The 14,082-nt window shown below is 47.5% G+C and overlaps 1 protein-coding gene across 5 annotated transcripts in view; it reads left to right on the forward strand.

The window, feature by feature from the left end:
• NOC2L (NOC2 like nucleolar associated transcriptional repressor) overlaps positions 1-14,082 on the forward strand; it is a 56,531-nt gene that overhangs the window by 13,590 nt on the left and 28,859 nt on the right. For all 5 annotated transcript variants that reach the window (XR_003923996.2, XR_003923997.2, XR_005932750.1 and 2 more), the window contains exons 12-14: positions 4,154-4,265; positions 11,597-11,710; positions 11,882-11,983. Coding sequence is in view for 1 of the 5 variants with exons in the window: in XM_030018587.2 (XP_029874447.1) it covers positions 4,154-4,265; positions 11,597-11,710; positions 11,882-11,983 (328 nt within the window). In the remaining 4 variants the exon portion in view is untranslated. The remainder of the gene's footprint in view (positions 1-4,153; positions 4,266-11,596; positions 11,711-11,881; positions 11,984-14,082) is intronic.

Genomic DNA, 14,082 nt, shown 5'->3' on the forward strand with positions numbered 1-14,082 from the left:
AAGGAATTGTCTGAGAGCTGCTTTTATTGAAGTATTCTAGCTGAAGATGTGAGCACCTATATGTTTAGGTGGTGAGAAAGTTGTGGTGTAGGTTATTTTCTCCTAGGCTAAATTCTCTGTATAAGAGAAGTTGCAGTCTGAATAGCCTGGACACATTATCCTCCCAGTTGTACAAAGTGGCAAGGAAAAATGTACTGACTTGCCTCAGGACCTAACAGTGCCAAAGTACAGAATCAAGTCCTCATCTCTAGCTCTGTAAATACAGTTAGAAGATGCAGGTTTTTGTGCATATTTGTTAGAATTTGAAGAACTAGGACACATTTATTGTTTTAGTATGCCTCTGCTGAGAATCTTTCTCTTTTCCCATCAGTTTATGTGTTCATATAGGAAATTTTGTCCTTTGAAACGGCTGTTAATAATGAGCATTGAGGGAATTTCTGAAGCTCTGGTGATCTCTGAAATCCTGTTAGCTCTGTTAACCAGATTCTCAGCTTTAAAACACCACCCGCCTGGTCTTGAAAAACTCCCAAGTGGTGATGAAGATAAGCAGATTTAAAGGATCGTTAAGGATATGCATACATCCTTCTTCCCATCCCCCATGCGCATAGGCTGCTTCCCACTGCTGTTGTAGAGCTTTAGTTGTCCTGTGGACTAATCTAGGCAGTTTTCTACCTGTCCAGGCAGATAAATCAGCTATCTGGGGCCAAGGAAAGGTGAATCGGGTGAGTCTCAGCAAGAGCAGCAAATACAATTTGTTAGCATCTGTGACGGACAGGGCTGCTTGGCATGAAGTACAGTTACTGTCTGACAAGGCTTTGAAGATTTGGAAACCCAACAGATGGGTTCTAGGGTAGGGAAAATAGATCCCACCCTGGCTTTCTTACTGAGTCAAGCCAATGTCTAGGATGTAAGAAGGGGGTACATAAGTTAGCAGATGTGGGATTGATGTGGCTCCACAGGCTTCAGTCTATACCCAGGATCCCTAGTGGCTCCCTCCTGGGTATAGTCAGCATATTCTCAGTGTTGGTGGCTGTGCTGGCCAAACTGAGCCCAGCAAGAGTCAGTCTCTATGCCACATCCCCTGGTGTAGATAACATCTGTAGCAACTGAGTGTTACGGAAGAACTCAGGTTGTTTCTGTTTGAGGTGAGAGGATAAAATAAAGTAGCCTGCAGGTCAAGGGTTTTTTTTGCTTCATGTACCATTTAACGCATTTCTGGCAGGCTGCTTAGTCTGCTGACAGCAGTCAGATACTTCCTTGTGGAGGTGGCATGAATGAGCTGGACCCCTCTCTTTGTTTCTCTGTGCTGCTCGGCTTTGAGAGGTGTGTGTATGCGATCAGATGTTGGGGCAGGATGCTGTGTGACATCTGGAATACCTTCTCACTTGCGTTCCTGCTGCAGTGTAGTGCTCTGGGGGTCCATCCGGAGGGTGGTAGTGCTGGGAGGTGGCTCTGCTTCCCCAGTGCCTTTTGTACCGGGAGGTGGCGCCTGGCTCCAGCGCAAGGGCAGTGAGCAGGGTGTCTGTATGTCTGTCTGTCTGTGGGACCTGATCGGTTCCTTGTGCCACCCTGGCCTTTTACGTGAGTGGAATGGGGAGAAACCGCCATCCATCACAGGCTTTTTGCTCTAGGCAGGGACCAGGGCAGAATTTGATAAGTGATTAAACAAGATAAATAGTAGAAGAGGGTTGCCTGCTAAAATCAAGATTAGCTCCCTCATTTTCTTGCTCCTTCTGTTTGCTTACCAGCATATAAAATGCATTGAAACTATTTTTAATAATACATATTTCAGAAATGGGCCCCATGTGTGTCTGGAAGTTGCCTGCACTCAAGATGTGGTCCAGGGAAGTTGGAGCACTGAGTGGAGAAGTACTGGAACTGATAATTTCTGCTATTTTTGTGGTGCTGGGAAGAGCCTCATTGCTGAGTTTGCTCATGGAATTGCCGTGTAATAATAAGTGATGCTGTTCTTGCAAACAGCTGAAAGGTTGCAGTTAGTTTGACCAATGGGGCAGTGTTGCAGGTATTGCAGAGATAGGAGAATGTGGAGGACGTGGTTTCCCCCTTCCTTTCACTGCCTTGTGCTTTTCTCTGCCTCTGTAATCCCCAAGTTCCTCCTTTTGATCTGTGTGCTTGCATTTGTTAGAGTTCATTGTCGGATTTTTTGTAGCAGAGTTGTTGCAGAAGCTCCTGTTCTATGTTATCCCTTTTCCCCTCATCCCATAAAGTGTTTTTTCTGACCATGTCTGCTTGGATTTCTACCTTACTCCCAGTCTAAACTATAAAAATGAAGTTCCTCCCTGGCTTACAGTTAAATGAGGATTTTTGGTGCCTGTTAAATTTTGGTTTCTGGCCTCTCAGCACATATAGGGGAGAAAGCAGGTACAGTCTCCTCCACAGAGAAGCAAGCACAGCCTTGATGTCCCTGAGCAAGTTCCCTTGGTGACCTGTCCTGGTGGGGCAGAGGCTGATGTTGAAAGAAGCTTTTGCTGTCCTCTCTAGCCAGAGAAAGATTGTGGTCACCCAGGAATATAACAGAAGGAGTTGTAGTGAGTAAAAATAAGCCTTGAGAAGCCTTTAGGCTGTTTTCTACACCACAGCCTGTGCCCTGGCTGCATGGGAGAAGTACAGCAGGCATTCCAAGAGATAGTGATGGTAAAACATTAGGGAACACTCTGCTGAGACGAAATGCGAGTCATTTTGAACCCCCCGGCTGTGGCCTGGAGTGACTAGGCAGGTGGACCTTCCTCAGCAGAGCTGGGACCCAGCTGTGTTTTGTATTCCCTGTGCATCCAGCCATCGGGAAGTTGAGCAGATTGTTGCATCGCCACGCACTCTAAAATTAATGGTCTTGGTTTACAGTAAATCTATACGCTTAACAGGTTTATTCCTTGATCAATTAATTCCTGAGAATGGCTTTCGTCATCTCCAGTGGTGCCAGATCATGGGTGCAAAGTAGATTTATTTCTATAATGGATCCAATGATAATTATTTCACTATCTGGAGGGGGAGTGGGGGGGAGATGCGGGTGATTTATGGTGCCTGGTCAAGCATGTTTTTTTGCTCTCCTGGATTGCTCAGCAAGCTCTTTGGGGAGGGGAGGGGTTCATTTATCAGACTTGAGCCTGTTGTCTGGGAACTGCATTTTTTTTGTGGTTGGTTTTTTTTTTTTTTTTTTAATCCTTGTAAATGCTGGAGGCATCCATGTCTTCACATACAGGTCATTCAGTGTGAGAGGTTTCTAGAATGGTACAGTAGTGAGGTCTAGTGTCTTTTAGGGATAGCTCTGCATTTTCCCCTCTGCTGCTGACTTACATGGTGCTGAGGGAGCTGGCCCTTCTCAGTCCCAACCTTACAAAGGGAGTTGGCTCTACTTCTTTCTTAATACCTGAGTGCGTAATGGTTTGAAGTGTGGGTCAAAGAAAGTCTGGCCTCTTCCCCTCCATGCTGATTACTGGCTGTTCAAATGTACATGTTGCCTCTCTGAAGGAGATGGGAATAGCTCAGGTGCTCCTCTGGACTGGAGAGGGCTGAACAGATTTGGTCACTCTCATTCCCACTCTCTCCTTTCTGATATGCTGGTCGTTGCTAGTCCAGCTCCTTCTGCCTCAGTGACATTCCACACTAAAAGCGTCACTGTTCAGGTGACAGCATGAACTCTGGATACACACAGGGTATGTAGCCTGAAATGGGAAACATCTTCCTCCATGTAGTCCCTCTGGTATGCTGGGGAAGCCCTTTTCTTGGTCAAACTTGCTGCTTTAGATGGGCATTTTACTGCTGGTTCCTGCTACTTTGCCTTGCGTACCTACCTGTGCTGGGAGCATGAGAGCTGAAAGTGTTGAACGTGACTAAACAGCATCAGCGATAAACTTCGTCTGCAAAGCTCTTGTCTTGTAGCACTTTCTCCCAGCAGAAGCTGGAAACCTAGTGCTTTGGTTGCAGGAATTTGTGTGTTAGTGTTACAGCTTTAACATGGCGAATTTTATTTCCAGCTGCGGGATAGCTTCAGCAGCTCAAACAGTTTGCTGTGCAACGCTAAAGCTGCCTTTCTTTTGTAGAGTAGGAAAGGCTCTCAAGTGTCACTGGAGGCTGCAGGTGCAGTTCCTGTATAAACTTGGCCTAATACCCTTTCTTCTTTTTTCCTTCCTAGGCTGGTACCAACAGCTCGTTTCTACCCTCTGCGTATGCACTGCATCCGTGCACTTACACTGTTGTCTGAGAACACCAGGACCTTCATCCCAGTGTTACCATTTATCCTGGAGGTTAGTTGGTTCCTGCTGACCTAGTATCTGCTGATGCCTACTACCTAATAAACACACTCGCTTACTGTACCTGCCAGCAGATCCCAAGATTGCCCTGTTTGCTTACTCCCTAAAATCCCAGGCAAACAGCATCAGACAGAATGTATTGTTTGGTTAGCAAATAGGATTAAACTTTTATTGGCCTGTGAGCAGAGAGTATCTGAGATCAGCTGGGTGCAAAAATACATTCCTAGGCGGTTTAACTAATGCAAGTGGAGTAGGCAAAGAGTTTGCCAAAGAAGAGATTCAGAGGCTCAACTGGTTGCAGTAACTCCTCGAGCTGTTGTTACTTGATCCTGCTGATGTGTTCATATCTTAGCAAAAGGAAGAGTTAGGATCTCCTAACTGCAGGCAAAGGGAAGTGGAATGAAAAAGCCCTTCAAGAATTAGAATTTATTTAGGGGAAAAAAACCTCTGCAAATGCGACCTGGCAAAATGCAGTATGTTTGGTGAAATACTGGTGCTAAGAGACCATCCAGCTTTCCCCCTTACCAGATGCCTAACATCTCTCCACATAGGTCTTTCTAGCTTTGCTGCTGTGAGAAGGTAGTACAGAAGTGGTGCAGCCAAATTTCACTGAAGAAGTGTGAGCGAGGCCGGGTGAGGAATGCAGAAGCCCCAGTAGGTTGGCATGAGGCTGGACACCAAAGAGGGGGAGGGAGAGCGACTTCTATAATAAATGACCTGAGTCAGCCAGGCTCATTCCTAATCAAGTTCTGTTGAAGCAAAGGCTTTTGTGGTTTCGTGTTGTTGTAAACGTCCTTTGCAAACCACATCCTCTGAGCCTGTGGAAGGCAGCGATGTTTATAAATCTCCTCCTGCTCTCCCGCCGCCTCCGCTGCTCCCTGGCCCTGGCCTGTGTGGCTTTGCCATTCGCCTGCTTCCTTCCTCTTGTTCATGCATATTTGAAATTCTGCCAACCAGATTTAGTGTTAGAGGCATCTCCACTCTGGGGTAGTGGAGCCTGGGGTGAGGATGGTTTCTCTGCTTTTTACTTTTTAGTGCTCTGAGAGATAAAGCATTTTTCCCCCCCTGTTTGCATTCTGGCTCCAACACCTCGGCTCTAATCTGTGTGTCGGGCCCCAGCCAGACGTTACCACACTGCATGCTGAGCTTCCTCCCAGCTTCCACAAGCCCCCAACCACATCCGATCCTGCTGTGTGTGTTTGTGAGGCACTACTCGACTTAGCTTGTCCAGGTGTTGGTGACAAGGGAGAGATGGGGGCAGGGTAAATGTGTGCATGTGTGTTGCTTGCATACTCTTTCACATTAACAATTGTTTTGCTTTAACTTCTAATAACCCAAGGTGACTGGCATGATGTTAAACTCCCAAATCTCCCTGCAGCTGTCAGCCTTTCCCTTCTTCCTGCCTATCTCCTGCAAGGGACCCCTCAAATATCTTGTGGAGTTCCCAAGAGCATTCAGGGCTATTCCCTTTGTACTTCCATCTCTTCCCAACTCGCTCCTCCTCTCTGTTACAGAGGTATCTGAACGCTCTTAAAACCCTTAGTGTGTCTCCATAAGCTGTCTTCAGGCAGGAGATGTATTCCAGCTATGTGGATGAGATGGTAGGAAGCTTTAACACACAGAGGGGAAGTGACCTGCCCGAAGTCCCAAGGTGGCTGTGGTGATGCTGGGAGGAGAATCTGCATTCTGATGCCCATCCTAGTGCTTTAACTGTGAGCCTGTTTCTACCAGCTCACATGTTCAGCAGTGACTTAGTCAATAGATATTAGTCCCATGCCACACCAAGTCATGAATCAAAATCCATTTTAAGCCCATTATCCAAACCATCATGAGATTTGAGGGATCTGATCAGTGAGTTTGGTACTAAGCAGGAGTCGACTTGAGGGTCATGACTGGGGTTGGGGGAGCGGAATGAAGCCTTCCCAGCATAAGGTATGCTCCATTTGATAGGAAGGAGAAAAGGCTGCTTTCTCTGTCACTGTTGCAACTGAATCCAAATGCAGTGAAAGAATGGCTGTGGAGCTTGTGACCCTATATTTTGTGCATTTTTTGGAGAGGGCTTTGCACAGCCTCAGAGTGTAGATTCTATGAAGCTTCTTGTGTGAGAAGTGACTGTGTAACTCTGTGTTTCTCTTCCCCCTTTCCATCAAGGAAACCCAACCCTTGCTACCTCTTGTCTCAGCCCTGTCGCTGCTGTGGTTTCAAGAGAATGCAGATTGAATGTTTGTGCAATTCCCATAGGCACAGGAATTCCCCAAGCCCCTGCCAATAGAAATGAGAGCTGGCTGCTTGATGCATCTTGACAAGGGCTGATGCTCCCCAGTGTGGGCATCCAGTGCTGTCTCCTCTCTGACTCTGCTCTCCAGGATGGAGCAAAAGCAGCAGCTTGCTAAAATTGCATCTTAGATGGGAGGAGGTACCTTAGAAGAGAGTGTAAAGCAGGCAGGCTTTTATTTTTGTATTGTTACTCCCCTTGAAGGGCCTGTGAGATCTCAGGCTTTTCTTTTTTTTTTTTTTTTTTTTATCACTTCAATTATTGTGTGACAGCCACTAGTTTCTGCAGCAGGAAAATTGGTGGCTCATCTGCTGCAAGGCAGGTGTGGATAAACAAGGTGGAAATCTCCCCACAGGCAGACTTTGCATGCCAATTTAAAATTGGCTTCTCCTGTGGAGGGATGGGAGAGGAGGTTAACCCTGACATGCTTAGGAAGGCATGAGTTTTTCACTTTGACACTTAAATGGCTTTGAGTCTTGTTTTGGATGTGCAGCTTGCTTTGGAGAAGGTCCCCAGGGGCTTGGAGTGCAACATATATGGGAGTGAGCAGTGGATTGTGTCGGAAGAAATCAGCTGATACGAAGATTGTAGTTGGAGAATTGATAATGCTGGACATTGTCATACATTTAAGCACAGATCTGAAATTAGTTTTCTAGAAGACATGGGCTCTTTGCCTCTTTTACACAGAGAGGAAAAGCTGGAACTTTAGACAGACTAAGCTGAACCACTGCACCACCTGAGGATGCATCCTTCCTTTTCCTCATTCTCCTCCTTCCACCGCTATATTGCAGCTCTTAAATTCTGGATCACAGCCCTGCAGGCACCAGGGGTTGTTTGAGTGAAATCATGCCTGACCAATCTAATAGACTTCTATGATGAGATGATTGGCTGAGTGGATGAGGGGAGAGCAGTGAGTGGATGTTGTTTATCTTTTCTTTATCAAGGTTTTGGATACCATTTCCCATAACTTCCTCACAGACAAGCTGATGAATTGCAGACTAGATAAGCAGACTGTGCGGTGTATTGACAACTGGCTGAACTTCCAGGCTCATGCTGTGATCAGTGGCATGAAATCTAGCTAGAGGATAGCCACTAGTGATGTGCCCCGGGGATCAATACTGGGGCTGATAGTGGTTATCATATTCATTAATGGTTTGCATGGTGGGGCAGAGTGGCACCATCAGCAAGCTTGCAGATGATATGAAGTTGGAAGGAGTTGTTGATACACCAGATAAGTGTCCTGCAATTCAGAGGGATCTTGACAGGTTGGAGAAATGGACAGGCAGACACCTCATGTAGCTCAACAGAGAGAAATGCAACATCCTGCACCTGGGGAAGAATAACCCCATAATAACAACATCCTGGGGGCTGACTGTCTGGAAAGCACTTTTGTGGAAAAGGACATAGACAACAAGTTGACCAAGAGGCAGCGATGTGCCCTTGCAGTAAAGAAGGACAATGGCATGCTGTGTTAGGCATAGCTTTGCCAGTGGTTTGACTGGGGTCTTGCCCCTGTGCTGAGCACTAGTGAGACCACAGCTGGAGTGCTGTGTCTAGTTCGGGACTCTCCAGGGCAAGAGAGGCATGGACATACTGGAGTGAGTCTAGTGAAGAGCCACAGAGATGAAGGGATTGGAGTAACTGTCATGTGAGAAGAGGCTGCAAGAGCTGCGACTTTTTAGCCTGAAGAAGAGAAGGCTCGGGGAGGATCTTCTTAATGTAAAATACCTGAAAGGAGGGTGCATAGAAGATGGAGCCAGGCCCTCTGAAGTGATGTCCAGTGACGGGATGCAGTGGACACAAACTGAAACGCAGGAGGGCTTGTCTGAACATCAGGAAACAGTTTTGTTTTGTTTTTTTTTACTGCGAGGCTCACTGAGCACTGGCACAGATTGCCCAGGAAGGTTGTGGAGTCTCCGTCCTTGGAGAGAATCAAAAACAATCTGGACATTGTCCTGGGTAGTTGGCTTTAGGTAGCCAGAGCAGGGCAGGTTGGACAAGATGATCTCCAGAGCTCTCTTCCAACCTCAACCATTCTGTGAATAAAGAGGTTGAAGCCAGATTTTTCTCAATGGTACTTGGTGACAAGACAAGAGGCAATATGCAGAAAATTAAATGCAGGAGGTCCCACTTAAGCATTTGGAGCTGGGGGAACCTCAACAATTTTCCATGGTGAGTCTAGAACAGGTTAACTAAATAAATAGTGGAGTGTCTGTCCTTGGAGATACTCAAAATCTGACTGGACATGGCCCTGAGAAACCTGTTCTAGTTGACCCTGCTAGATGACTTCCAGAGGTCCCGTCCAACCATAACTGTGAAACTGTGCTTCAAGCCAGCTTCTGCAGAAAGTTGGGCAGCTTGTCTGAACTTGACAATAATCAGACTCTGCTTGAGCGGCTTAACTAGGCTCTCCCAGCCCTTCCCTCGGTGGAGTGGGAGGGTGACTGAACAGACCTGAGGGAAAGCTGCAGGCAGGCCCAGCAAAGCACTGTGTCCCTGCGGAGAGCTGGCCTGGGGCTGCCAGCTTTGGGGTGATCAAAGCAGATGCCAGGAGGCTTTTGCTAGAGCCTGAGAGAAAGAAATGGGGGGGCAGATGGGGCGATACAGTGGGAGTGCTGTGGCCGCAGAGTTGGTTCTGTGGTTTGCACCCTGGCAGTGCAAACTATATCTGAGCACCCTTCCGACTAGCCACGTGGAAATTGTCTGTGAGCTTGAGATTGCCAGAAATCTTTCTCCTTCCTGCCTGCGTTGCCCTGTCCTTTCCTTTGTCTGCTAGTGGTTATCACTTAAGCCAAGTTGTTGGCTTTTGACATTTTCTGGCCCTCTAGTCCCTCATTATCGCCTTTCTACCCTGCCACAGGATTCCTAGACATCAGTCATTCTCTCCTTCAGTCTGGCTGTTAGCTGATCCATTCTGCAGTCTTGAGATGGGAACCACATTTTCCCCCCTTCCCACATGTCCTGACCAGCTCCCTAGCACCTCCTGGGAAAGTTTCGAAACCTCTGCTTGCATTTCCCCACTTGCCTAGCGGCATGTTAGGATCCCACAGAGCCTGACGCCTTGTGCTTTAATGTGTCTGACCTCAGGGATCAATACTACTGTTTTGGCCAAAGAAATAACCGTGCATAACGAGGTTTATAGCATCGATTCCCTAGGCTAGGGCTCTTTGTTTTCACAAGCCACCAAGCTTGTCCCTCCCTTCCAAATAACCTGGATTGACAAATAAAATGTAAAAAATCAATAGTCGTCTCCATGCTTTTCTGGCCTGGGGGCATCCATGTGACCTGAACACCCTCCCTTTCCTCCTCACCTCACCCTCTAGCAATCAGTATGCTGCATCCCCTTGTTGCTGGGCTGGTTGGGGTCTGATGATGAATGTGTTGCTGCTGCATAGAGGGAATAGAAATTATTTCCTGCTCAGGAGTGCAATTTAAAAGTGTTGGGGACAGGGAGAGGAACTGTAGGTTACTTTTGAGGTGCTCAAAAGTATGGGTGGGCAGGATATTCTCTTTATCTGTCTCCCTCAATGGTTGTCATCAGATATGCAAATGATTACCAGTTGTTGGCTGAGGGTTTTTTTTGGTTTTTGGGGTTTTTTTTTCCAATGAGATTTTATTGCTAATGAACACCTCCCTTGATTGCCACTTATCACCTGCTGGGGGTCTCTTGGAATCTGCCCCAGATCAAGTGGTTTTTGCAGTTCTTGCCATCTTTTTTCTGAGGTCTGCCCCTACCAGGCTGGGAGAAGGCATACTGCTATTGCTGTTCATTTTGGAAACCTTTTGCTCCTTCCTGTATCACAGCTTCAGACAAAGAGCACCGCAGCGCACAGGCTTATTGGGATAGTGTACCCTATTGCCTGATGTCTGCCCAGGGCAGTAGGGACCAGGGCAGATTTTGGCTTTAGCTGATTTCAGCTGAAGATAGCGTTCCTGTGTGCAAAATGTAGCCTTCCGAGGAAGTGAAGAATGGAAGTTCTCATTGATTCATGTTACCCTTCCCCCAGAGAAGTTGGGAAACTCCTCCCAAAAAGGAGAGAGTGGGGAAAAGGCTTTCATGGTTCTTTGTCTTGATTACAATTTATTTTTTTAGTTTTAAGGCAATAATGGCTCTTCTTAATTAAAACCAAACTTGAGATGCCACCCTGGAGAGCGAGTCTCACACACATATGTGAGCTTCCTCTCTGTTTTCTCCTTTCTACTATGTAAGCTTCATACCTTTTGTTTCAGAAATACTCCTCTCCCCAACCATTATCATTAAACAAGCTCTGGAAAAACACAAAAGCAAAGGTGCAGGTCTGTCTTTTGACGTTACATACTAGTCTACTGGGTATCCAGCTGTACAGAGCTTGTGTGTGCTCATCATTTTGATGAGCAGGGTGCATGGTCTCCTCTCAAACTCTGGGAGGGGGCCAGTTTTTCTCCATGTCCCTTGCTATAAAATGAAATGCATCCATAGGGAATAATATGCACTTATTCAAAGGCTGTTCAGTTAAAATTGGTACGAGGGATGCCAATGGGAAATGTGTTAGAATAGAAACCTTGCCTGGCAAGGGGTGTTTGTGAAAAGGACTTACTGGTCTCTCTGCTTCCTGGGACAATTATTTCAGTGACAGTAAGAGGGTAATGGGTTTGGTGTAAGCAACATCTAGTCTTGCTGTTGAAAAGCTTCTCACCTTAAGGTACAGCTCCAAAATACACTCAAGCTTTATAGTATGATCTTTCTGACTGTTAGAAGCATGGGTCTGAGGAACAAACCTCTAGTTTCTTGTGCTGTTGCTTGTGTTGGTTTCCTTGTACCCCACACTTCTGTGGCATCTTTCACACTCAGGTCTCTAAAGCTTCAAGTGTCGTTGGTGTTTGCTTCCTAACTGTCCCTCGGTAGGGTCTTTAAGAAAGCTGTGGGACAGTGTTCAGAACAGGCAAGCAGGAATCGGGATTTCTGGCTTGTCTTCTCAGCTCTGCCACCAACTGCATGATCTTAGTTGAGTCATTTGGTATCTGTTGTTTTGTGGTGTGATCATCTTTACGCTTGTTTTTTCTGTTGTAGGTTTTCCAACAAGTGGATTTCAACAAGAAGCCAGGACGTATGAGCGCTAAGCCTATAAACTTCGCAGTGATCTTGAAGCTTTCCAATGCTAACCTGCAGGAGAAGGCCTTCCGAGTAAGTGGAACCCCAGCGGCCAACAGTGCACAGTTTCTCTGTAAGCAACGGAGTTGCCCTAGCGATATGCTTTGTGTTCCTGTCCCGTAAGGCTGGAGACTCATTTCCCAATCTGGGTGCTGTAGGGTTTAGTTCCTATCTGATATCTCTGTTTCTGCTTCCCCTGCTCAGGACGGACTCATTGAACAGCTTTATGACCTGATGCTTGAGTATCTCCATTGCCAAGCCTACAGCATTGGATTCCCAGAGTTGGTTCTCCCAACTGTCATTCAGGTAAGGTGTAAGATGCTTCTTGGTCGTGCTATGAACGTGCACAGAGCGGGATAAAGTCATTTAAGCTAATGGTGAACTCAGGATGGTCCTCACAATGTGAGGGGAGAGCCGTTTACCTTTTCTTAATTATAGTTTTTCTTTGCATTTTGGGGAATTCCTGGGGAGGAACAGAGGCATCGCATCTAATTAGGAGGCTGAAGGTAGATGAAAGTGGCTGTGGAGTTAGCCGCTGTTTTGGGAGACAAAGTGGAACAGAGGGCTGCATAACTGCTGTAGAGATATGTTTTTGATTAGTGAATGCAGATGAGTTCTTGGCAATTCAGAGTTGTCCGAATTGCTGTATTGTCTCAGAGCAGTACCTGTGCTCTGTGAGCCTGTACTTTTCTTTTCCTTATGGCCTCCCTCACGTGCTCTCCACAAGATGGCAATCTTCCCTCCTTTCACAGTGTCTCCATCAACTGGGGCACTTTCTCCCCAGGTCCCTCCATACAAAACAGTACAATTCTTGTCTCCATCCCTCCTCCTTGCTGCACCTAATCGTAGTGCTGCAAAGTAGTCTCCTTTGCGTGTCCCCTGGCATTCCACGGTGCAGGGTGTTCTTCCTAGCCACTTCATGTTTACATACTTCGTTGTCCGCAACAAAACCGCCTACTAGTGCTGTGCATCTGGGTGTTTTGTGCATAATCCTTCCCTAATACCTTGCTTACTGGGTGGCTTCTGTTTTGAATGAGCAGTGACCTCTCTGCTTTGAACAGTAAGATTGCTCAGTGCAAACGTGTTGGAACTTGTTTCCTCCCTTCCTCCCAGTCCTCTCTATTTTTAACTCATGAGTGGCAGGTGTCATACGAGTTTGGCAGAGGGCTGCTGTCGTATCCTCCGTGGGGACGTGAACCTCTGCTTTGCTTTGGTGTCTGCCACGAGACCCTGTATCTGCATACCTTGTTGCTATGATGCCTCTGGTTGACGTGGGAGCAATGTCTCGGTTGGGACCCACAGGCTGCTTGGGAGGCAAATCTCCTTGTTTCTGTTGTATGTAATAGGCTGGCATCTGTCAGGCGCATGACTCTTGGCTGGGTCCCTGCAGCCTGGCACAGGCCATTGCCTAGCTGGCATTAGGCTGCTTTGGCTAATGTGAGCTGACAGGCAGTCTCTGTGCTAGGAGAGCAGCTCCTGTGCTTGCTCTCGCTTTGCGTGCCTCTCGCTTATCGGCAGCGAACAAAGCCCTTTCCTCTCAGCCAGCAGCTGTTGAGAGCATCGAAGCTGTCGGAGCCGATGTTCTAGCTGGAATGAAAAACGGCTGACGGCCCTCTGGCACCAAGCGCCCTGTGGCTTCCAAACACACCCTGGGACCAGCCTGTATTTCTGCAGAGAATTAATGCTATCGGATTCCTATTTGGCTGCCACTAACCACAGCCTCGTGGCGTCTGCTGGGCTGGGGTGCTGAGGTTAGCTTCCCAAAATCTCAGAGTCTTCGGGAAAGTGGGGGGGGGGGCTTTTCTCCTGGAACGGTTCCAGTTAACTGTAAAAATCCATCTGTCCTGATTCTTCCTCCCCGATGAGCTCACGCTTCTCTCAGTGCCGTGTCGTAGGGGCTGTGTTCCAGCTGGCGACGGTTGCGTTCCTCGTCTTCTGGTCAGAGGCTTTGGGAGAAGCTAGGCTGAACTGCCTTTAAACTGAACTTTAAAACCTCCCTGCCTGGAAGGCAGGAAGCACCCCGGCAGATCAAAGGAAAGGAGAGCCAGTAGGGGCGGGAGACAGTTCAAAGGCTTCTGCTCTGCCCAGCTGCTGGGATGACCCTATGGCGGTCACTGCCTCCACAGGCTGGTAAGGAGCTCAGAGTGCAGAGCCTGTGTGCCTGGATGCTTGGAAGAGACTGCCTCTTCCCTCCTCTAGAGCCCTGACAAGCATCACAGAGCAGAGGTGGGAGGTTAAAGGGAAGAACTGGGCAGACATCAATAAGGGGTAGGTACTGCTGGGTGGAGGCAAGAGATGGCATGATCTAGGCATGACTTGCAGCTAGACAGAAGGGCAGGAGGTGCCGGTTTGCCTTGCCAGCAGCCACTCCTCCTGCTGCTCGCTCTCTGTCCCGAGTTGAATAT

The sequence above is a fragment of the Aquila chrysaetos genome, chromosome 6 (genome assembly GCF_900496995.4).
Source record: "Aquila chrysaetos chrysaetos chromosome 6, bAquChr1.4, whole genome shotgun sequence".
In the NCBI taxonomy this organism is placed as follows: Eukaryota; Metazoa; Chordata; class Aves; order Accipitriformes; family Accipitridae; genus Aquila; species Aquila chrysaetos.